Genomic DNA, 26,265 nt, shown 5'->3' with positions numbered 1-26,265 from the left:
TGCCCAAGGTTCACAACTAGTCAGTGCCAGAGGCTGGATTCAGACCAAGGTGGTCTGATTCAAGAGTCCATGCATTAAATCTCTACCTCTCATGGCACTATCATTAGACCTGCTAGATCAGTACCAAATGCTTCTTTTGCTTCTTTGCTAAAGAGTTCTGCAACTAGGCAGTATAATTTTAATTCACTGAATTTCCAAGCTCAGAGATAACCTGGGGTGGGTGCACGGGTGGTTCAGTGGAGACCTGGGTTTGATTCCCAGTCCACGTGCGCGCGCGCACACACACACACACACACACACACACACACACACACACACACACACACACACACACACACACACACACACACACACACACACACACACACACACACACACACACACACCGCACCAGAAAAAAAGAAAAAGATAGCCTGAGGATTTGAAACAATACAGCAGCAAGTTTTACTCCCAAGTGACACGCTGTAATTATATCATTCTAGGTAATTTCTCAAACAGAATTTTCATATTATCTTACCGAAGTAGTTCATCCTGGACTTCAACCAAATGTTGCCTTTTCTTTATGATATCTGAAATCATCTGAGTGATTAAACAATAATTTCTTTGTTAATTTTGTAAATATTTGACTACTATCCTTTTTCAGACATCTGCCATGTATTGGAGATAGAGTGGGGAACAAAACAGACCAAATTCTTGTCATCATAGAACAAGGAAGACAGTCCTTGCATACAAGTGGTAAATTATTACAGACTGTGATATATGCTATGAAGGAAAAGTACATAGACTTTAAAAAAGAATAGCAGGTACATCTACTTCAGGAGGAGGATGAAGAGGAAGGCGGGGCCAAATCTTCCTAGACCCTGTGAGCATTAAGTTAGGGAGTTAAGATTTTACCAAGTGTACTGGGAAAATATCAAAAGCAGGGGAGTGACATGACCCAATATGTATTTTTTTTTTTATCTTAAGAGTTTATAGCTTCATTGGACACTGACTTGTTTTCTCTCAGCTACAGAGAAAAAGACCCAAACAAAAGTCCCTACATTTTTTTAATAAAATACATTATATCATAACTACATATTTATACTTCAATAAATCTTAATCTGTAAAGCACATTTCTTATAATTGCTATCAGGAAATTTATAAGCAAGCTCTATTCTCCATCACTTTCCACCTGCTGGCTTTGCATTTATTACTGTTTTTTAACAGGCTCATGCAAATCTTACTCTTTTTTGAATTTGATCCAAGTACCAGCTGTAACCAAAATCTCTAGAACTATGAAATATTTCTTCACATGGGTCCTTACCCATACAATGATATCCAGTCTACAGCCTTTTCTCAGATTCTGCATTTTAACTTCCAGAGTTTTCCACCTAATAGAACCAGAGTACTTGGGACTCTCAGCCAAAAAGTATATCATCCTACTACTACACTGCATTACTTTAATACTTTTTTAAAAATGTTAAGACTGAAATTTAGTTAATAAAACTAGTTGTTAATAAGCTAGTTATTTATTTTTTCAAACAGAACCGTTCACATATAAATTCACCCTCAATGCTCCTTAAGAATGATTAGTTTTTGTAGAGCTGTGTTCCAGCAGCCATGTTTCTTGAAGATGACTGTATAATGATATACCTTCGCAATGGTGACTGTGTGATTGAAAACCTTGTGTCTGAGGCTCCTTTATCTATGGTATGGACAAATGAATAAAACATGGATTAAAAATTAATAAATAATAGGAGGAACAAATGTTAAAATAATTTGAGTAGATTGAAATACTAGTGATCAATGAAAGGGAGTGGTAAGGGATGTAGAAAAAATAGGGGGGACAAAGTTCGAAATATATTGGGTAGAGGGAAATACTAGCAGTCAATGAGGGAGGGGAAAGGGGTATGGTATGTATGAGTTTTTTCTTTTTTCTTTTTTCTTTTTCTGGAGTGATGCAAATGTTCTAAGAAATGATCATGGTGATGAATATACAACTATGTGATGATATTGTGAGTCACTGATTGTATAATAAGACTAGAACGTTCATATGTTAAGAATGTTTATGTTTGTATGTTATGTTTTGTCAATAAAAAAAATGCAAAGAAAAAGAACGATTAGTTTTTTAAGACTCACAAACCTCCAAATTGTGATGGCATCTCACACTCAGCTCTGAAGAATGCTGAAAAGAGAGTCTGCCCCCAAATACAACAGCCTGGTAAGAGAACTATGACTCTATGATTCTCAGAGGTGACTTCCCCCAGAATTTATCAGATGGGGGTTGGGGGAAAGGCTAATCCATATGAAACATCTTTGTACCAACCCCCTAGTGATTTACAATGGAAGAAATACCCACCTACTTATGGTAGGATTACAGTACCTAGCACAGTGCCTCGTCAGTAAAAAATGTTTAATAGATGGGTGACTTTTTTTTTTCTGTCTAGGGTTCAACCCTTTTGTACTGAATAAAATAAAAACAGCAAACAAACCTGATACTTGTTGCCCACCTGTCAGGGAATTCTCTGTCCTTAACAAAGATGAAGGCAAAATAATAATGAATTACATCTTCAAGTCTCTCTAATTTTTCTGAAAGCCAAGACAGGCCATTACCCTCATGTTTACATTTGCCCTTCAACACTGCAGTTCACTACAAATTCTTCTCTAATACTGTAATTTCTACCTTCATAGTCTTACAAATGGTTATTCCTTAGACTGTGCTTTCTAATGATATATGGGGGAACATTATTTTCATTAGTAGGGTACTTCCAAGTTACATATAGGATGAGCTGTTTTTGAGTTTTCCTGCAGGCCAATAACTGCATTTAGAGAATTCTTGATATGCTTCAATACTTAGATCAATGCAAAGGACACCAATCTGGGTGTCCTTTTCACATTTTGATGTCTCAGCACCATCACTTCTTATCTAAGATCTTATAGCTCATTTTACATTAAGGCTGTTAGCCATTCTTTATCTCCTACTTTCTGAAATATGTATTCAGATTACATAAAAGGAGAGAGAAGGATCAATTCTAAAAAGAATGGTTTTGGTTTTCAGACTTTGTAATTCTTATGTTGCCTTTAATATAGAAAGGAATGGATATTTGCAAAGAACATTTCAATGATCAACACAGATGTGATGTCTCTGTCTAAAAAGGAAACTTTAAGAAAGGGGGAAAGAATCAGGTAGAATAGAGAATATAAACATCACTTAGAAAATTTAGGCATTAACGCCTGAATTAAGTTCAAAATTTTGGTTTCTGGGCAAGAATGATACCATTTTTCTCAAGATAAAATATAATGGTGAGTATTTTCTGCGTTTCCCAATGGATTTTCTGACAGTCAATAGGGAAGCAAAACTACTATGTATCATGTCCCGTTTTAATTTTTTCATTTCTGAAGAAAATGACCTGAGTGCTGATTCTTTTTTCAATTTCCTAAACTTTCACAGCATTCAGTTCTTCTGCATTGTGTTTTCCCTAAAGTCTAAAAAGATTTGAGCTTTGACTATAGGATTTCCCACACTGAATACATTTGTAAGGTTTCTCCCCAGTATGGATTCTGTGTTGACCAATCAGCCCAGGCTTTCCCACATACAAGACATTTATATGGACTCTGGTGTTGTACAAGAATGGAACTTCCACTAAATGCTTTCTCACAATCAGCACATCCACAGGGTTTCTCTCCCCTGGGTTCTTTCATGAAGAATAAAGGCTGAGCCCCGACTGAAATATTTTTCACGTTCGTCACATTATGTTGTTTCTTTAGAGAGGGTTTATCTTTCTTTCAAACCTGCCTTTGGGGAAACAGGCTTCTCCATATTTAAAAATCTGAGTTACACCTATACTGAGAGTGCCAGGAACAACAAGAGCTTCCACTGCTGAAGGAAATCTGCTTTGGAGCTAGTAGTCTATTTTCAGTTCTAGCATCATTGTCACAGTAGCTTAGGGAATGAAGCTCCCAGGGTGCCCACTTAAGCTGGTTCTTCACAACATCAGCTCAGAACACAGAAATCCCTGGGCTGCTTCTTGAGATAATATTTCTTCTATTAGCACTTCCTGTTTTCATCAACGAAGAGAAATTGACTGTCCATCTTCATCAAGCTCACTCTCCAAATCCTCCAGCACTGTCACTGCCTCCTCTCCATTTTCTGGATGATGCTCTCAAATCCAAGTCTGTAGCTCCTTGGTAGGATGGAAACAAACTGCTCCAGCAATACCAGTTCCAAGATTCATTCTTTTGTGTAAGTCTGGCCTAACCCACAAGCAGTAAAGTTTTCGGAGCTGGCTCACAGCTTCCTAGGGGCCAGGTGAGTCCTGGTATCCAAACTGCCTGAAGAGCTGTCGGAAAACCTCTGGGTCAGGAAGATGGAGCCAGGGGATACTTGATCCCTCTTCACCATCAGGATCCTTCACTCTCGGAATCTTTCCCTCTTCTATGGAATTGGAATGATAAATATTGAATCTTCTTCCACTGACTGGACAGACATCCTGAATTATAATACTTGAAGAAAAGATAATCAAGGCAAAATTTAGGCCTCAGGAAAATTCTGTTTTATTCAAGGCACTCCTGAGATACAAGAAACTTATTGCTGCCTAAAGCATTTCTATAAAAAAAGGATTTATCTTCCTTTATGTTCTCATATAGCACCCTGCTCATGGGACATATAGGAGGGTGCTTGAAGGGCAGTCCTGCGGTCCCAACAGTGTTTCTGGTGGGGGACCTTTGTCCCGGGCGATTTCCCTGCCTCACTCCTAGAGTCTCGTTGTGAATCTGTTCTTGGCCAACAGCTCCAGCACCTCTTCCACATACGGCAGCAGACAGCAGTATATATTTTAAAAATATTTCAGTATCGTAAACTCATTATCTCAGTAATTCCTTTTAGTAGCTGCATAATATTCCACTGATGGACAATCAGAATGTTCCCATTAGCTTATAAGCAATGCAGAAATGACCAATAAGAGTTTATAAATGAACAAAAGATGTAATCGCTGGAAGAAAAATGTATACATTTTCTAATCCAATTCTATTATAAATGTAGAGGGAGCCAGTCTTCCCCTCCTGGACTCATGTTCAGAGCTCTTCATTTTACAGATGAGGAAACTGGGATCCAGCACTCATTGGCTTCTTTCCCCCTGCATATCCCATGGTACAGTTTTCAAGTTGGGACAACATTAAAGGAGCAGAATTAGGACTAGAAATGAGGTCTCCAAATTCCTCACCCAGTAGTCATCCCAGGCTGTCCCTTTTATTTTGGACTTTTTTTTTTTTTAATTCTAAGAGGTTCAACTTTTTTGAAAACCACAAAAATGGTAACTATGTATCACTTAACACTTATCCATATAAGTGGTGATTTTTGATAGTCATTTTTAGGCTAATTTTGGAACATAAAAAAAGGGCTTGAGTTTCTCCTATTTTCAATTATAAAAGGAATTTATTTTATGTGGGCAGCTTTAGGAAAAAGTGATGAGGATCTCTATTCTTTAGCTTGTACCAAGAGTACCCATTACAAGTTAACCACAAGATCAACCAAATAAAAGCCTGACTAAAAAGATAAAAAACATCATAAAACCCAGAGTCAAATCTTTACTTAACTCCACACTGTCAGTGTTGTGTATGATTACAGGTCTCTAATCACAGAATTACCTTAGCATTCTTCCTTTTCAGATTTTTCAACATCTGCGCTTCTTTAAGCTACACAAAACAAAAAATAAACATTTGCATGCATTTTCCACAGTTAAAAATATGTGTAACTTTATTTTAAATTACATCAAATTAAGTTTGAAAACAACATGTGCAGTACTTAGGTTCTAATGAGTTCTTTGCTATATTGCCAGCAAATGCGAGCTTTTCTAAAACAGCAGTAAGATGATGCTTCAAGATTAGTAAAAGAAAAATTTAGATCAACAGATTTATGTCAATGAGCTTACCGATTTGATGAGTTCTTCTTTAATATCAGAATTAAATTTGTGGATGGCTTCCTTACAAATTTTAGACTGTATCCTTTGTCTACAGAGGAATTAAAAAACACCCTTAGAATTATAAAAGATTATGAAAGGTGTTTGCTTAACACATAAATAAACACACATCATTTGGCATATTTTTTTAATCCAATGTGTCAATCTCAGTCTTTTAACTGGAACTTTGAACTAGTTAGATTGACCATCTTAACAGCTATTTCTCCTCTACTTCTTCCTTCTTTTCTTTTTTATCCTTTGCGCTGCCCTTTTATATACTGTGGGGATCTTTTTTTGTATTTCACTTTATTGTTTCTGTTGTCAAACTATAATTCTTTGTTTTTTGGGTTTTTTTTTCAATGTTTGCTATGGAATTTCAAGTATTTTGGCATATGCAATTTTAAATATCTAAGATGACAATGTTTAGCCTGTAGTCCTTTCTCAAAGGCTCAAAAAGAACTGAAAATATGTCTTAGCAAAAGAAAAATTACAGGAAGTATTTTTTACTAAACTCTCTGGTACATGTGGTCATCTTAACTCCTCAATACTGTTGCATTCACAGGTGACACCAATCAAGGTTGAAGTGCTTACAGCCAACCCCAGTCTTTTCTTGCCACCTCATCTAATCACCAGCAAGCTTTATCTCCTCCTTCCTTGCTAGTAACTGGAAGAGTCATTGTATAACATGCCGGATGAACCAATGAGTTAAGCAGGCAAAACTTAACAAACCAGTCCTTCAATTAATTCCAAAGAAACTAGCTCAACTCTCTAATATCAGGGGGAAAGAAATCTGACTCCCCAAGACTGGTCCACTTGTGTCTTGATGGCACATTCACAAGGACTGTACAACAGACATGCTACCGAGACAGCAGGTACACCCTCTCTTTGCCTTAGCCCCGCAGGATACAACAATCTTAAAATTGTCTTTAATAGTTGAAAGTAATGAATCTCCTGCTTAAGTGATAGGTGATTATAAGGTTATTTTTGCTTGAGTCAAACACATGAGGAGGAAAAGTCAACCAAGAGAAGGAGGCCAAGCCAAGGCCCTCATTCTTCAGAAGCCACACACACTTTGAAGGCCTTCTTACCATAAGTTCTTATCTAAAAATGGTGGTTAAGACATACCCCAGAGTCAAAACACCTAAATGCCTCACCCAAAGCCAGATTTATGGTTTTTCTATTTAGATGGCAACTGGGGGATGGGGATGCTTTGGAATTCTCCTTGCTGGTGCTGGCAGTCACACAGCCTAGGAGTGGGGGAACTGTATTTTGTTTCCATCCTCCTCTTTTACCACTTAAAAGAGCTGAGGGAGGGCAGGCCATGGTGGCTCAACATGCACCTGCCATGCCAGAGACCCAGGTTCAATTCCTGGTGCCTGCCCATGCAGGAAAAAAAACCAAAAAAAAACCAAAAAAAAAAGCAATAGGCATTTCCACAATTCACTGCCCCCCCCTTTCCCTTTTCTTCTTCTTCTTTTTTTTTTTGCATGGGCAGGCACCAGGAATCAATCTAGGTCTCCAGTGTGGCATGGCATGGAAGGGGAAAACTCTGCCCTACTCCTGTTTTACAATCATTGAAAACTGATCCCCAGGTCTTAAGATGTCTTGGAGACTTCAGCGCATTAACGGGATTCCCATCACCTGCAGCAAACTAGTAGGCTCATTTATTATTTTATATCTAACCCCTAGGGATCTCTTTCTTCATATACTAAGTAAACTCAATCTAAGAATGATCATTTTTATTCTTTCATTTTGATAAGTTTTTTTCTACTTCCGGGCATTGAAGGTATACATGAAACAATATTAAGAACACTTTTGATAATGTCTTCAACTAGAGATCATTTTTGTTCAACTTCTTATATGAAAGCTTGAGGAAAAAACATAACTTATTTTGAATGTCAAAAAAAAGAACTATCCCAGACTAATCTGGCAATGAATCAAGTCCCCTTGGTGGACTGGAAGAAAGGACTTCACCATTTGGAGAGTTCCTGATAATCTTGACAGCAATGGGGACAACCAAATCAACAGACTGAGGCCTCAATTTTGGAGTTCACCTCTATGAAACTTATTCCTGCAAAGGATAGGCTAAGCCTACTTATAATTATGCCTAAGAGTCACCCCTAGAGAGCCTTTTTTTTTTTTTTTTTAACATGGGCAGGCACCGGGAATCAAACCTGGGTCCTCTGGCATGGCAGGCAAGCATTCTTGCCTGCTGAGCCATCATGGCCCGCCCCCTAGAGAGCCTATTTTGTTGTTCACATGTGGCCTTTCTCTGTAAGCCAAATGGGCAGGTGAACTCACTGCCCCTGTCCACTACATGAGACATGACTCCCAGGGGTGTAAATCTCCCTGGCAGCATGAGACAAGACTCCTAGGATGAGCCAGGACCCAATATCATAGGACTGAAAAAGCCTTCTTGACCAAAAGGGGAAGAGAAAAATAAGACAAAGTTTCAGTGGCTGAGAGATTTCAAAAAGAGTCAAGAAGTTATTCTGGAGGTTATACTTATGCTTTATATAGATATCTCATTTTAGCTTATGGTGTACTAGAATGGATGGAGGGAGGTACCTGAAACGCTGAGCTGTGATCCAGCAGCCTTGATTTTTGAAGAAGATTGTATAACAATACAACTTTTATAATGTGTGCTGGTTTGAAAGGATGTATTGTCCCCTAGAAAAGCCATGTTTTAATCTAAATCCCATTTCATAAAGGCAGAATAATCCCTATTCAATACTGTATGTTTGAAACTGTAATCAGATCATCTCCCTAGAGATGTGACTTACTCAAGAGTGGTTGTTAAACTGGATTAGGTGACGACATGTCTCTACCCACTTGGGTGGGTCTTGACAAGTTTCTGGAGTCCTATAAAAGAGGAAACATTTTGGAGAATGAAACAGATTCAGAGAGAGCCAGTGAAGAATGACATAGCCACGAGAAGCAGAGAGTCCACTAGCCAGCGACCACTGGAGATGAAGAAGGAAAATGCCTCCTGGCATAAACTAACTTATTATATTCCCATTTTTAAAAACCATTCTGTTTCTTATATATTGCATTCCGGCAGCTAGCAAACTAGAATACAATGTGACTGTGTGATTGGGAAAACCTTGTGTCTGATGCTCCTTTCATTCCAGAGAAGTAAAAGAATATGGATGAAAAAAACAAATAAATAATAATCAAAGGTGTGCCTTCAGGTCCAGGTGCTTTGGTAACAAACCAACCACTAGAGGACAGATCAGGGCTCAACTCTATATGGAACTCAACACTAAAATCGGGGTCTCCCAGTACACATGCAGAAATGGCTAATAACTTAAGCACAGATTTGAAACAATTATGATAAGTGTTCTGGTTTGCTAGCTGTTGGAATGCAATATACCAGAAACGGAATGGCTTTTTAAAAGGGGAATTTAATGAGTTGCTAGTTTACAGTTCTAAGGCTGAGAAAATGTCCCAATTAAAACAAGTCTAAAGAAATGTCAATCAAAGGCATCCAGGGAAAGATACCTTGGTTCAAGAAGGCCGATGAAGTTCAGGGTTTTTCTCTCAAGTGAGAAGGCACATGGCGAACACAGTCAGGGCTTCTCTCTCAGCTGGAAGGGCACATGGCGAACACGGCGTCATCTGTTAGCTTTCTCTCCTGGCTTCTGGTTTCATGAAGCTCCCTGGTAGGCATTTTCCTTTTTCATCTCCAAAGGTCGCAGGCTGGTGGAACTCTCTGCTTCGTGGTGCCGCAGCATTCTCTGCTCTCTCTGAATCTCTCATTCTCCAAAATGTTTCCTCTTTTATAGGACTTCAGAAACTAATCAAGACCCACTCAAATGAGTGGAGACATGTCATCCCCTAATCCAACTTAACAACCATTCTTACCTAAATCACATCAACCAGGGAGATGATCTCATTGCAGTTTCAAACATACAGTATTGAGTAGAGATTATTCTACCTTTACGAAATGGGATTTATATTAAAACATGGCTTTCTTCGGGGGCACATATCCTTTCAAACCAGCACAATAAGCAAATTCACAGAGTCAGAATCTAGAATATAGTTTACCAGGAGATGAGATGGGGATAAGGAATGGAAATTTAAGAATGTACAGAGTTCCCATTTGGAATGATGGAAATGATTTAGTGATGGATGGTGGTGACGGTGGCAAAACATTGTGAATGTAATTAACAGCACTGAAAAATGTATGTGATTATGATTAAAAGGGTAAATTTTAGATAGTATATATAATAACAGAAAATATTTTTAAAAATCCATGGAACTATACACAGTGAACAGGAAGTGAAACCATGGACTACAGTTAATTACATATGAAAATGTGCTTTCATCAACTGTAACAAATGTACCACACAAGAGCATGGTATTAATGATATGTTAGTAAAGGGGAATCCTATATTTTGTGCGTGATTGTTATGTAAACACATAACTTCATTAATACATAAAAATACATTTAAAAAAACACATGAAAAAATAAGAAAAGTGACTGGTCGGGTTTCTCTGCAAACAGCTTATAGTAACAAAAAATTCATGAATTCTATCAACCACGATGGTGGTGGTCTACATAGAGTACCCAAGACACAGCTCCTTCAAATCCCACTACCTTAAAAAATCTAACCATTTATCTACAGAATATTGTATCAGTTACAGCATAGTCTAACAGTTTGCAATTTTTGCATTTCACAGCATACTTCCCTATTTAAACAGTGTTTAAAAGCAGAAAGTCTGTTTACAAAGAAAGAAACTATTTAGGGTGAGTTCTAAGTATAGAATATTAAAAATAGTAGATATCCACAATAGCTGTTAACATGATTTTGAAAGAGTTTAATGTTTCATGTGACTGAAATCACTTGATGTTAAGAAAAACTAAATGAGATCCTTGACTCACCAGAATTAACTAATGTAGCAGCTTGGGGCTATGTGCTCTAGAAAAACATGTTCTTAAACCAATCCATTTCTGTAGGTGTGAACCCATTATAAACAGGACCTTTTGATGAGGTTACTTCAGTTAAGGTGTGGCGCCCAGCTGAGTCAGGATGGGTCTTAATCCTATTACTGGAGGCCTCAGAAGGAAGGCCACAGAGAGATGGAACAGACAGAAGCTGGAAGTCAACAGAACCAAGAAGCCAAAAGAGACTGCCATGTGCATTACTGTCATGTAACAGAAAAGCCAAGGATCTGGAATCACTGGCAGCCAGCTCCAGAATGCCACAGTCTTCTGGGAAAAAGCACCAACTTGATGATGCCTTGATTTTGGATTTCTCCTAGTCTCTAAACGCCCATTAAATTCCCATCATTTAAGCCTAGTCACTGTATGTTATTTGCATAAGCAGCCAGGAAAGTAAAAAAACCTGATATGACAAAAATATCATCTAAGGAAAATGTTATACTTCTTCTAAATTAGTTTTTTTAAATTAAGAAATTGCTATGCTAAATGGCAAGAAAACAGTGCCTTTTCCCTAAAACATCAGAACTCTATATTAAGTCTTTGCTTCCTTTAAGAGATTTATGAAAGAAAAGGAAAATAAAAGCAATGTGGTCTTAGGTACATTAAAAGAATTTGTATACCAGTTTTAGCAGTAAACTGTCTCTAGAACATCTCATGCAAAAGAATAAAACACATCCTTCCCGGAATAATAATAATGAGTTAGCATGACAGGTTAGCTCCTTTCCTCAAGATGAACCCCAGAGTAGAAGAAAAACCCCCAAAACAAAACAAAACAAAACAAAACAAAAACTGTGAATAACCCACTGAGGTGCGGGGATGGGTCCTTCAAAACGAGCAAAGAGCGGTGGCTGTGACTTGGAGTAGGAGGATGAAGATAGGAAAAGAACAGGCAGCATGAAGGTGAGAAGGCAGTAGTATGACATACTTAAGATTCTGAAAGAGAAAAATTTCCAGCTAAGAATACTGTATCCAGCAAAACTGTCCTTCATAAGTGAGGGAGAGATTAAAATTTTCACAAACATACAAATGCTGAGAAAATCTGTTAACAAGAGACCTGCCCTGGAAGAAATGCTAAGGAGAGTACTGTCAGCTGAAAAAGAAAGACAGGAGGAAAGAGGTATGGAGGAGGGCACAGAATTGAAGAGTATTAGTAAGAATTGCAAAGGATAAAAAAAGAGTGAAAAAAAAATACAAAAATCTGACAAAAATCAGAGAATAAGACAGTAGATTCAAGAACTGCTTTTAGAGAAATAACCTTGGATGTTAATAGACTAAATTCATCAATTAAAAGATACAGATTGGCAGAATGGATTTAAAATATGATCCATCTATATGCTGTTTATAAGAGACTCATCTTAGATCCCAAATAGATTGAGAGTGAAAAAGATATTCTATGCAAGCTGTAACTGAAAGAATACAGGAGTAGCTATACTAATATAAGACAAAACAGACTTTAAATAAAAGGGACAATTCACCAAGAAGAAGTAACAATTGTAAATATTTATGCACCCAATCAAGCTGCTCCAAAGTACATGAGGCATATACTGGCAAAACAGGAGGGAGCAATCTATGATTCAACAATAATACTGGGAAACTTCAATACATCACTCTCTTCTCTAGATAGACCAACCAGACAGAGGATCAATACGGAAAAAGAGACTGTGGCTTCTCCAATGTTTTGGTTTGTTGATGCAGCCAGAACGTAATATACCAGAAATGGAACAGGTTTTATAAAGGGAACAAATTATGTTACAATTTTACAGTTCTAAAATGTCATAAAAATGTCCAAATTAAGGCACCAACAAGAAGTTACCTTCACTCAAGAAAGGCTGATGCTGTCTGAAATACCCGTCAGTGGGGAAAGCATGTGGCTGGAATCAGCTGGGTCCTTGTTCCCGGTTCCATTGCTTCCAGCTTCTGATGCCAGTGTTTCTTCTCTAAGTATCCGAGGGCCTTTATTTAGCTCCTGTGGGACACAATTCTAGGTTCTGACTTTCTTAGAATCTCATGGAAAGGCATATGGCAACATCCACTGGACTCTACCTGTATCTGCTCTCTCTGCCAGCAATCCAAGTATCTCCAAACATCCATGTCATAGTCAGCTCTAAAGCAACTCTTCTCCAAGTATGTGCATCTAAGGCTTCTCCAAAATGTCCCCCCCAACACTTTTTTTTTAATGTCTCCCCCTTTAAAAGACTCTACTAAACTAATGAAGACCCACTTTGAGAGGATGGAGTCACATTTCCATTTAATCAAAAGGTCACACCCACAGTTAGGCGCTCCACATTTCCATGGAAGTAATCCAATCAAAGTTTAACACGCTCCACCCAACAAAAGGTCTGGCCCCCCAAGAATGGATCAGGATAGGAACATGGCTTTTCTGGGGTACATAATGGTTTCAAACTGGCACACTAAAGAATATGATAAATGAATTAGACCCAACAGACATACATAGATCACTGCACCCCCAAACCCCAGGATATACAGTCTTCTCTAGTGTTGATGGAACATTCTCCAGGAGAGATTATTTGCTGGAGCACCAAACAGGTCTCAGTAAACTTTTAAATGACTGAAATTATTCAAAGCACTTTCTCTGACCCCAAAGGAATAAAGCTGGAAATCAATAGCCACCAAAGAACCAGAACTTTCACAAAAAATGGAGATTAAATAACAAACTCAAACAATCTGTGGGGTCAAAGAAGAAATTCGGCAAATATCTGGTGACAAATGTAAATGAGAACACAACATATAAGAACAGCATATAAGAATATGCAACTAAGTGATGATACTGTGAATTACTGATTATGTATGTTGATGTTTTATTTTGTTTCTTAATAAAAAAAAAGAACTTATGGGATGCAGCAAAGGCAGTGCTGAGAAGGAAATTTATTGCTTGAAAATGCCTATATTAAAAAATAAGAGCAAAATTCAAGGACTTCTCACTTGGAGGAACTAAAGAAAGAACAGCAAACTAACCCCAAACAAACAAAAGAGAAATAACAAAGATTTAAGAAGAAATAAATTACTTGGAGAACCAAAAAAAATAGAACCAACAAAATCAAAAGTTGGTTCTTTAAGAAAATCAATAAAATTGATGGACCCTTAGGTAGGTAGACAAATAAAAAAAGAGAGTCTCTTCAAACATGAAGAAGTTAGAAGGGGCATAACCCAAATACCCCTAGAGGGTGGGACAGAAAGAGCAAAGGTGATGGCAGAGTTCTACAGAAAGGTCAGGTTAACAAATAAGTAAGAGTGCTGATAATTTTTTAGCTTCCAGTACCTTAGAGCAGCTAGAAATACAAACCTAAAATCGTAAAATTGCAACCCATACCAAACTCTGAAATTTGTTCTACAACTAATTGTTGCGATGTACTTTCAAATTTATTGTTTTACGTATATATGCAATTTAAAGAGAAGGAGTATAACAGAGAATACAGGATTTAACAAATGAATATGACTGCTGAATCATTACATTGATGTTTCTGTTGGTCGCCAATGTCTTGGAGCAGCTAGAAGAAAAACCACAAAATCATGGAACTGTAACCTATACCAAATTTTAAAACCTGTTCTATAACTACTTGTTAAATTGTACTTGGAAATTTATTGCTTTTTTTGTATGTATATTATATTTCACAATAAAAAAATGTTAAAAAGAGAGAGAGAGAGAGAGAGAGAGAGAGAGAGAGAGAGAGAGAGAGAGAGAGGATATAAATAAATAAAATCAGAAATGAGAGGGGAGTAATTACCATGGACCCTGAAAAATTTTAAAAATAGTAACAGGATGCTATGAACAACTATATGCCAACAAAATATACAACTTAAATGAAAAGGACAAATTCCTAGAAACACAAGAAGAATCAACACTGTCTCAAGAAGAAATAGACCTCAACAAATCAATCACAAGTTAAGAGATTGAATCAGTCACCAAAAATCTTCCTACAAAGAAAAGCCCAGGAGGAGACAGGGTTATTTAATATGGTTAGCATAGGGAGATATGGAAATTAGCTAGTCCTCCAGAGTGGCTAGTAAACAGCCAGGAAAAGTACAGAACAACTGATGGGAGAACATCAGTGACCGGACACAGTGTACACTAATCTGGACCAGGCAGAACAGCAGAGATCGCACAAAGAACTGTAAGTTACCACAAGCCATGCGGGCTGGTGCCATTCCCCCACGGGCAAAACAGGCTGCTTCTCCAAGGGGAAAGGAAAACAGACTGTACTAGCAGCAAGGGCTTAGCTATACCAAGCTCCAATCGTGGAATTAATTAACAAATTCTGACTACTAAAAACAGGCCCCCAGCATACATAAACCTGAAATAAGCACTAAAAGAACTAGGAGTTTTTCCCCTTTAATAGCAAGTGAGCAGGGCTGTTGGAGGAAAAAAAAAAAAAAGAAAGAAACAGAGGCTTTTGAGTTGGACAGCACAATGGAAAAGGGCTGGACCCCAAGATAGGGGACACCCAGAGCCTGATGATACATAGACATACATACCAACCTAAACTCTTGATTGGCAAACAACAGGAGCAGGGTTCCAACCCTTAAAAGGCTATTTTTCTTTTCCCTTTTTCTCACTCCTTAACAGCTCTTTAGAAAAACTGGAAGCACTCTCAGGCTCCAGCATTGCCCCAGGCAAGGGCAGAATTAAGCTTGTCTGAGAGACAAAAGGAACTAGTCAGGTGAGTTAATGCCCCAAAGGGTGAATATTCCCCAAGATAAAGGGGGTGGGGCCCAGGTGAAGTGGCATCCCTCCATCAAGGAACACAGGCCGGAAGAACTAGAAAACTGAAACAATTAAAGCCATCATACTACTTTATCTTTGTCTCAACCACGCCCTGGCAGGGAGAGTCTGCTGAAATTCAAGGCACCACATCACTTTAAGCTGGGGGGTAACCACGGGCAGACAAGGGTCACATGATGGGAAGAACAGGAAAGCAGAGTCTACAGAGTTCACAGGAAAGTCTGACAACCTGATGGGTCTCACCCTCAGGGAAAACTGATGCTGGCTACCCTTTTCTCCTGAGACATGGATCTGTTTGGTCTGGAAAAATCAGACTGGGGTCTGTAATATCTGAGGAGAACCTCCTTAAAAAGAAAGAAAGAAAAAAAGCTGCACACAGGTACTGCAAGAAACAGAAAAACAAGTACTGAAAAATTCTGATCAGTTAAACAAACCTATGCTAGAGGTCTAGAATAAGTTGAACCAAATGCCAAAGAATAGATAGAAAACAAAGCCATCCAGCAAGAAAACCCTAGGTAAAAGAGTGAAAACAACTTCCAAAATAAACTAATTAAGGATATCAAATAACTAAACACCAGCACAAAAAATAAGTCATACTAGGAAAATAGAAGATAAGGTTCAGTCATAGGAACAAACCAACAATTTAAATGAGATACAGGAGTTGAAATAACTAATTTACAATGTTTGAACAGTCATGGAAAATCTGATCAAAAATTAAACGAAGAATTTGAGGAGGAGTTAAGCAGACAAAGCTAATCTCAATAAATTTAAAAACACTGAAATCATACAAAATACTTTCTCAGATCATAATGGAATTAAGTTGGAAATCAAGAACAGGCAGAGGGCTGAAAAATCCACAAATACATGGAGGTTAAACAATACACTCTTAAATCACCAGTGGTTCAAGGAAGAAATTAAAAGAGAAATCAGCAAATAACTTGTTCCAAATGAAAATGAAAACATTTCATATCAAAATTTATGGAATATAGCAAAGGCGATGCTGGGGGGGAAATTTATTGCCTTAAATGCCTATCCTAAAAAAGTAGGAAGAGAAAAATCAAGGAAGTAACTGTTCACTTGGAAGAACTAGAGAAAGAACAGCAAACTAACCCAAAAGCAAACAAAAGGAAAGAAGTAATGAAGATTAGAGCAGAAATAAATGAAACCAAAAAGATTCAAGAAATTCTAACAAAACTAAAAGTTGGATCTTTGAGAAAATCAATAAAATTGATAGACTCTTAGCTAGGTTGACCAAAAAACAAAGATAATGCAAATAAATAAAAGCAGAAATGGAAGAGGAGACATAACCACTGACCCCACAGAAAGAAAGGACAAAATGAGAGGATACGATAAGCAACTACATGTTAATAAACCAGACAACATAGATGAAATAGACAACTTCCCAGAAAGGCCTGAACAACCAACACTGACTCCAGAAGAAATAGATGACCTCAACAAATCAATCACAAGTAAAGAGATTGAATCAGTCATCAAGAAGCTCTGATCAAACTCTTCCAAAAACATGAAGAGGGTAGAAAGTTACCTAACTTATTCTGTGAAGCCAACATCAACCTAATACTGAAGCCAAATGAAGATACTACAAGAAAAGAAAATTACAGACCAATCTCTTTAATGAATGTAGATGCAAAAATCCACAACAAAATACTTGCAAATTGAATCCAGCAGCACATTAAAAGAATTGTACACCATGACCAAGTGGGGTTTATTCTAGGTGTCATGGTCAGGTTCATGTGTCAACCTGGTCAAGGGGTGGTACCTGTTTGTCTGACTGGGCAAGTGCTGGCCTGTCTGTTGCGATGAGGACATTTCATAGAATTAAATCATGATCATGTCAGCTCTATTCACAGCTGATTCCATTTGTAATCAGCGAATGGGAGTGTCTTCTGTAATGAGTGATGCTTAATCTAATCACTGGAAGCCTTTTAAGGAGGATTCAGAAGAGACAGACGCTTCCCATTGCAGCTGGTGAGCCTCTCCTGTGGAGTTCGTCCAGACCCCCCATCGGAATCATCGGCTTCACAGCCTGCCCTGTGGATTATGGAATCTGCGTTCCCGTGGTCATGTGAGACACTTTTATAAATTTTATATTTGCTAGTGTTCCCTGTTGATTCTGTTTCTCTAGGGAACCCTAATACACCAGGTATGCAAGGCTGGTTCAACATAAGAAAATCAATTAACATAATATACTGTTATCAACAAATCAAAGCAGAAAAACCACATGATCATCTCAAATGATGCAGAAAAGGCATCTGACAAAATTCAACATCCTTTCTTCATGAAAACGTCAAAGGATAGCAACAGAAGGGCACTTCCTTGACAGAGTAAAAATATATGAAAAATCCACATCTAACATCATCCTCAATGGGGAAAGAGTGAAAGCTTTCCATCTACAATCAGAAACAAGACAAGGATGCCCACTGTCATCGTTATTCAACACCATGCTGGAACTAGAGCAATTTCACAAGAAAAAGAAATAAAAGGCATCCAAATGGGAAAGAAGTAAAACTCTCATTGTTTGCAGATGACATGATAGTGTATGTCGAAAATCCTGTAAAATCTACAGCAAAGCTACAAGAGTTAATAAATGAGTACAGCCAAGTACCAGGGTATAAGAGCAACACCAAAAAATCAGTAGTGTTTCTATACACTAGTGATGAGCAATCTGAGGAGGAAATCAAGGAAAAAATTCCATTTACAATAGTAACCAAAAGAATCAATATCTAGGAACAAATTTAAGGATACAAAAGAGCTATATGCAGAAAACTATAAGAAACTGCTAAAAGAAATCATGGAAGACCTAAATAAATGGAAGGGCATACCATGTTCATGGACTGGAAGACTAAATATAGTTAAGATGTCATTGTACCCAAACTGATTTATCAATTCAATGCAATACCATTTAAAATTCCAAAAAGTTACTCTGAAGAAACAGAAAAACCAACAACTAAATTTGTTTGGAAGGGCAGGATGCCCCAAATAACTAAAAACATCTTGAGGAAGAAAAATGAAGTGGGATGTTTCACACTACCTAACCTTAAAGCATGATGCTATAGTGGTCCAAGTGGCATGGTACTGGCATAAAGATAGATATATGGGCCAATGGCATCAAATTGAGTGTTCAGAAATAGACCCTCTCGCTATAGACAACTGATCTTTGATAAGGGCAGTCAAGCCAACCCATCTTGGCTAGTAGTCTCTTCAATAAATGGTGTTTGGAGAAGCGGATATCCACATGCAAAAGAATGAGAGGCTTTATCTCACACCCTATCCAAAAATTAACCCAAGATGAATCAAAGACCAAAATTTTAGAGCTATGATCATAAAACTTTCAGAAGAAAATGCAGGGAAATATCTTATAAATCTTTTAACAGGGCAGTTTCCTGGACATTATACCCAAAGTACGCGCATTCAAAAAGGAAACAGATAAGTGGGAAACTCCTCAAAATTAAATACTTTTCTGCATCAAAGAACTCTGTCAGGAAAGTAAAAAGGCAGCAATGTAATGGGAAAAACATATTAGATATGGGTTTACTATCCAGAATATATGTAGATTCTTCAAATCAACAACAAAAAGGCAAACAACCCGTTCAAAAAATGGGCAAAACACATGAACACACACTTTACTGAAGAAGAAATACACTAATGGCTAAAAGGTAATGAAAAGATGCTCAACTGCACTGGCGATTAGGGAAATGCAAATCAAAACCACAATGAGATTATCATCTGACACCCACTACAATGGCCCGTAAAAAACAAACAAACAGCTCTCCCCTCTTTGTCCGCCGGCCCACCGCGTGGCGCCCACGCCCCGCAGCAGCCGACCCGCCCGCCCTCCTCTCCCCTCTTCCCCATCCTGCTCCGGCGGCTCTCCAACCACCACGGTGCCCTCTTCCGCCTTCACCGGCTCCTCCGCCACCAGCCTCAACAGCCTTGCCACCCTCACCTTTCCTCCTCCAGAACAGCTACTGGGGGAGTGGCGACAATACAGAGCAGCTCCCAGAGTCACGACGGAGATCAAAGGGACGGCGTACCCCATCCTGGAATGGCTGACTGTCTGGGAGAACCAGCTCCGGTGAGATCACCGAAGGGCGCGGGCTTTCCTGGGCGGGATGGCAAGCGGCCGGAGTCCCTCCCTTCCTCCTTCCCAGGCCAGTTGGCAGAATTGGGCAAGGCGGTCCCCTTGGGCCACGGTGGCTGGCACCCCCACCACACGAGACCCCCCGGACCAACTGAGAGAGTTGGGTCGGAAATTCCCAGACTGCGGAGAACGGTGACCAGGGGGTCCCTTCCAAACACGTGACTCCCCGGTCCGGCTGGGAACAGTGCACTCTCCCGGGCTGCGACAGCTGGCGCCCTTCCGCCACGCTTGGCGCCCCGGGCCGACTGGGAAATTCGGTCGGGCGCTCTCCCGTGCTGCGGCGGCCGGCGACCCTCCCCGTGTTCAGACCCCCGGGCCGGCAGGCACTCTTCCAAGACGCTTCGGCTGCCGAACCTCCCCTACGGCGAGAGTTTTTCAGAGTTAAAGGACCCACAGCAACTTTTACTGGTGGATCCCGTAGACAAACGTGTGCCACGAGCGCCACCTACTGGGCAGGATAAGAAAAACAGAACCCAGAGATTTCACAGAAAAATCTTTCAATCTGTGGGGTCCAACACCCAGGAAAATCTGACTAAATGCCCAGACGCCACCAGAAGATAACGGATCACGCTTGGAAAATTGAAAATATGGCCCAGTCAAAGGAACAAACCAATAGTTCAAATGAGATACAGGAGCTGAAACAACTAATGCTGAATATACGAACAGAAATGGAAAACCTCTTCAAAAACGAAACCGATAAATTGAGGGAGGACATGAAGAAGACATGGCCTGATCAAAAAGAAGAAATAGAAAAACTGAAAAAACAAATCACAGAGCTTATGGAAGTGAAGGATAAAGTAGAAAAGATGGAAAAAACAATGGATACCTACAATGATAGATTTAAAGAGACAGAAGATAGAATTAGTGATTTGGAGGATGGAACATCTGAATTCCAAAAAGAAACAGAAACTATCCAGAAAAGAATGGAAAAATTCGAACAGGGGATCAGGGAACTCAAGGACAATATGAACCGCACAAATATACGTGTTGTGGGTGTCCCAGAAGGAGAAGAGAAGGGAAAAGGAGGAAAAAAACTAATGGAAGAAATTATCACTGAAAATTTCCCAACTCTTATGAAAGACCTAAAATTACAGATCCAAGCAGTGCAGTGCACCCCAAAGAGATTAGACCCAAATAGGCGTTCCCCAAGACACTTATTAGTTAGAATGTCAGAAGTCAAAGAGAAAGAGAGGATCTTGAAAGCAGCGAGAGAGAAGCAATCCATCACATACAAGGGAAACCCAATAACACTATGTGTAGATTTCTCAGCAGAAACCATGGAAGCTAGAAGACAGTGGGATGATATATTTAAGTTATTAAAAGAGAAAAACTGCCAACAAAGACTCCTATATCCAGCAAAATTATCCTTCAAAAATGAGGGAGAAATTAAAACATTCTCAGACAAAAAGTCACTGAGAGAATTTGTGACCAAGAGACCAGCTCTGCAAGAAATACTAAAGGGAACACTAGAGTCAGATACAAAAAGACAGAAGAGAGAGACATGGAGAAGAGTGTAGAAAGAAGGAAAGTCAGATATGATATATATAATACAAAAGGCAAAATGGTAGAGGAAAATATTATCCAAACAGTAATAACTCTAAATGTTAATGGACTGAATTCCCCAATCAAAAGACATAGACTGGCAGAATGGATTAAAAAACAGGATCCTTCTATATGCTGTCTACAGGAAACACATCTTAGACCCAAAGATAAATACAGGTTGAAAGTGAAAGGTTGGGAAAAGATATTTCATGCAAATAACAGCCAGAAAAGAGCAGAAGTGGCTATACTAATAACCAACAAATTAAACTTCAAATGTAAAACAGTTAAAAGAGACAAAGGACACTATATACTAATAAAAGGAACAATTAAACAAGAATACATAACAATCATAAATATTTACGCACCAAACCAGAATGCCCCAAAATACGTGAGGAATACACTGCAAACACTGAATAGGGAAATAGACACATATACCATAATAGTTGGAGACTTCAATTCACCACTCTCATCAATGGACAGAACATCTAGACAGAGGATCAATAAAGAAATAGAGAATCTGAATATTACTATAAATGAGCTAGACTTAACAGACATTTATAGGACATTACATCCCACAACAGCAGGATACGCCTTTTTTTCAAGTGCTCATGGATCATTCTCAAAGATAGACCATATGCTGGGTCACAAAGCAAGTCTCAACAAATTTAAAAAGATTGAAATCATACACAACACTTTCTCGGACCATAAAGGAATGAAGTTGGAAATCAATAATAGGCGGAGTGCCAGAAAATTCACAAATACGTGGAGGCTCAACAACACACTCTTAAACAACGAGTGGGTCAAAGAAGAAATTGCAAGAGAAATTAGTAAATACCTAGAGGCGAATGAAAATGAAAACACAACATATCGAAACTTATGGGACGCAGCAAAGGCAGTGCTAAGAGGGAAATTTATTGCCCTAAATGCCTTTATCAGAAAAGAAGAAAAGGCAAAAATGCAGGAATTAACTGTCCACTTGGAAGAACTGGAGAAAGAACAGCAAACTAATCCCAAAGCAAGCAAAAGGAAAGAAATAACAAAGATTAGAGCAGAAATAAATGAAATTGAAAACATGAAAACAATAGAGAAAATCAATAAGACCAGAAGTTGGTTCTATGAGAAAATCAATAAGATAGATGGGCCCTTAGCAAGACTGACAAAAAGAAGAAGAGAGAGGATGCAAATAAATAAGATCAGAAATGGAAGAGGAGACATAACTACTGACCTCACAGAAATAAAGGAGGTAATAACAGGATACTATGAATAACTTTACGCTAATAAACACAACAATTTAGATGAAATGGACGGGTTCCTGGAAAGACATAAACAACCAACTTTGACTCAAGAAGAAATAGATGACCTCAACAAACCAATCACAAGTAAAGAGATTGAATTAGTCATTCAAAAGCTCCCTAAAAAGAAAAGTCCAGGACCAGACGGCTTCACATGTGAATTCTACCAAACATTCCAGAAAGAATTAGTACCAACTCTCCTCAAACTCTTCAAAATAATCGAAGTGGAGGGAAAACTACCTAATTCATTCTATGAAGCCAACATCACCCTCATACCAAAACCAGGCAAAGATATTACAAAAAAAGAAAACTACAGACCAATCTCTCTAATGAATATAGATGCAAAAATCCTCAATAAAATTCTAGCAAATCGTATCCAACAACACATTAAAAGAATTATACATCATGACCAAGTAGGATTCATCCCAGGTATGCAAGGATGGTTCAACATAAGAAAATCAATTAATGTAATACACCACATCAACAAATCAAAGCAGAAAAATCACATGATCATCTCAATTGATGCAGAGAAGGCATTTGACAAGATTCAACATCCTTTCCTGTTGAAAACACTTCAAAAGATAGGAATACAAGGGAACTTCCTTAAAATGATAGAGGGAATATATGAAAAACCCACAGCTAATATCATCCTCAATGGGGAAAAATTGAAAACTTTCCCCCTAAGATCAGGAACAAGACAAGGATGTCCACTATCACCACTATTATTCAACATTGTGTTGGAAGTTCTAGCCAAAGCATTTAGACAAGAAAAAGAAATACAAGGCATCAAAATTGGAAAGGAAGAAGTAAAACTATCACTGTTTGCAGACAATATGATACTATACGTAGAAAACCCGGAAAAATCCACAACAAAACTACTAGAGCTAATAAATGAGTACAGCAAAGCAGCAGGCTACAAGATCAACATTCAAAAATCTGTAGCTTTTCTATACACTAGTAATGAACAAGCTGAGGGGGAAATCAAGAAACGAATCCCATTTACAATCGCAACTAAAAGAATAAAATACCTAGGAATAAATTTAACCAAAGAGACAAAAAACCTATATAAAGAAAACTACAAAAAACTGCTAAAAGAAATCACAGAAGACCTAAATAGATGGAAGGGCATACCGTGTTCATGGATTGGAAGACTAAATATAATTAAGATGTCAATCCTACCTAAACTGATCTACAGATTCAATGCAATACCAATCAAAATCCCAACAACTTATTTTTCAGAATTAGAAAAACCAATAAGCAAATTTATCTGGAAGGATAGGTTGCCCCGAATTGCTAAAAACATCTTGAGGAAAAAAAACGAAGCTGGAGGTCTCGCAATGCCGGACTTTAAGGCATATTATGAAGCCACAGTGGTCAAAACAGCATGGTATTGGCATAAAGATAGATATATCGACCAATGGAATCGAATAGAGTGCTCAGATATAGACCCTCTCATCTATGGACATTTGATCTTTGATAAGGCAGTCAAGCCAACTCACCTGGGACAGAACAGTCTCTTCAATAAATGGTGCCTAGAGAACTGGATATCCATATGTAAAAGAATGAAAGAAGACCCGCATCTCACACCTTATACAAAAGTTAACTCAAAATGGATCAAAGATCTAAACATTAGGTCTAAGACCATAAAAGTTAGAGGAAAATGTAGGGAGATATCTTATGAATCTTACAGCTGGAGGTGGTTTTATGGACCTTAAACCTAAAGCAAAAGAGCACTGAAGAAATAAATAAATAAATGGGAGCTCCTCAAAATTAAACACTTTTGTGCATCAAAGAACTTCATCAAGAAAGTAGAAAGACAGCCTACACAATGGGAGATAATATTTGGAAATGACATATCAGATAAAGGTCTAGTATCCAGAATATATAGAGATTGTTCAACTCAACAACAAAAAGACAGCCAACCCAATTACAAAATGGGAAAAAGACCTGAACAGACACCTACCAGAAGAGGAAATACGGATGGCCAAGAGGCACATGAAGAGATGCTCAATGTCCCTGGCCATTAGAGAAATGCAAATCAAAACCACAATGAGGTATCATCTCACACCCACCAGAATGGCCATTATCAACAAAACAGAAAATGACAAGTGCTGGAGAGGATGCGGAGAAAGAGGCACACTTATCCACTGTTGGTGGAAATGTCAAATGGTGCAACCACTGTGGAAGGCAGTTTGGCGGTTCCTCAAAAAGCTGAATATAGAATTGCCATGCGACCCAGCAATTTGAATTGCCATGCGACCCAGCAATACCATTGCTAGGTATCTACTCAAAGGACTTAAGGGCAAAGACACAAACGGACATTTGCACACCAATGTTTATAGCAGCGTTATTTACAATTGCAAAGAGATGGAAACAGCCAAAACGTCCATCAAAAGAAGAATGGCTAAATAAACTGTGGTATATACATATGATGGAATATTATGCAGCTTTAAGACAAGATAAACTTATGAAGCATGTAATAACATGGATGGACCTAGAGAATATTATGCTGAGTGAGTCCAGCCAAAAACTAAAGGACAAATACTATATGGTCCCACTGATGTGAACGGACATTCTAGAATAAACTTGAAATATGTCATTGGTAACAGAGTCCAGCAGGAGTTAGAAACAGGGTAAGATAATGGGTAATTGGAGTGGAAGGGATACAGACTGTGCAACAGGACTAGATACACTCAAAAATGGACAGCACAATAATACCTAATTGTAAAGCAATCATGTTAAAACACTGAATGAAGCTGCATCTGAGCTATAAGGTTTTTTTTTTGTTGTTGTTTTTTACTATTATTACTACTTTTATTTCTTTTCTCTATATTAACATTTTATATCTTTTTCTGTTGTGTTGCTAGTTCCTCTAAACCGATGCAAATGTACTAAGAAACGATGATCATGCATCTATGTGATGATGTTAAGAATTACTGAGTGCATATGTAGAACGGTATGATTTCTAAATGTTGTGTTCTTTTTTTTTCTTTCTTTCCGTTAATAAAAAAAAATAAAATAAAAAAATTAAAAACAAACAAACAGAAAACGACACGTGCTGGAGAGGATGTAGAGAAAAAGGCACACTTAGCCACTGTTAGTAGAAATGTAAAATGGTAAAACCGCTCTGGAAGGCAGTTTGGCTGGTCCTGATGAAGCTAAATATAGAACTGTCAAATGATCCAGCAATCCCATTACTAGGTATATATTCAGAGGAACTGAAGGCATGGACATAAACAGACATTTACACACCAATGTTTATAGCAGCATTATTTATGATTTCCAAGAGATGGAAACAGTCTAATGTCTATCAATAGATGTATAGCAAAGAAAAACCCAGGGCCAGTCAGCTTCGCAGGGGAATTTTATCAAACATTCCAAAAAGAACTAACATTATTCCTGTTCAAACTCTCCCAAAAACTGAGGAAAAAGTAACACAACCTAACTCTATGAAGCTAACATCACTCTAATACCAAATCTGGATAAAGATACTACAACAAAAAAACTACAGATCAATCTTCCTAATGAAAATAGATGCAAAATTCTCAACAAAATACTTGCAAATCAAATCCAAAGACATACCACCATGACCAAGGGGGGTTTATTACAGGCATGCAGAGTGGTTCAACACAAGAAAATCAATCAAGGTA

At 38.2% G+C, this 26,265-nt stretch overlaps 1 protein-coding gene and 1 pseudogene across 3 annotated transcripts in view; both read right to left on the bottom strand.

Annotated features, from left to right (window-relative positions):
- The window catches only part of CENPU (centromere protein U), a 77,261-nt gene that overhangs the window by 2,982 nt on the left and 48,014 nt on the right, over positions 1–26,265 (bottom strand). For all 3 annotated transcript variants that reach the window (XM_077144537.1, XM_077144538.1, XM_077144539.1), the window contains exons 9-11: positions 5,910–5,988; positions 5,626–5,673; positions 518–579 (exon numbers count right to left, since the gene is read on the bottom strand). In XM_077144537.1, the coding sequence (XP_077000652.1) occupies positions 518–579; positions 5,626–5,673; positions 5,910–5,988 (189 nt within the window). The remainder of the gene's footprint in view (positions 1–517; positions 580–5,625; positions 5,674–5,909; positions 5,989–26,265) is intronic.
- On the bottom strand, positions 590–5,616 carry LOC143669917 (zinc finger protein 24 pseudogene; annotated as a pseudogene).

The sequence above is a fragment of the Tamandua tetradactyla genome, chromosome 26, assembly GCF_023851605.1.
Source record: "Tamandua tetradactyla isolate mTamTet1 chromosome 26, mTamTet1.pri, whole genome shotgun sequence".
In the NCBI taxonomy this organism is placed as follows: Eukaryota; Metazoa; Chordata; class Mammalia; order Pilosa; family Myrmecophagidae; genus Tamandua; species Tamandua tetradactyla.
The sequence above is the reverse complement of the archived record's forward strand: the minus strand, read 5'-3'. Positions and strand labels throughout refer to the sequence as shown.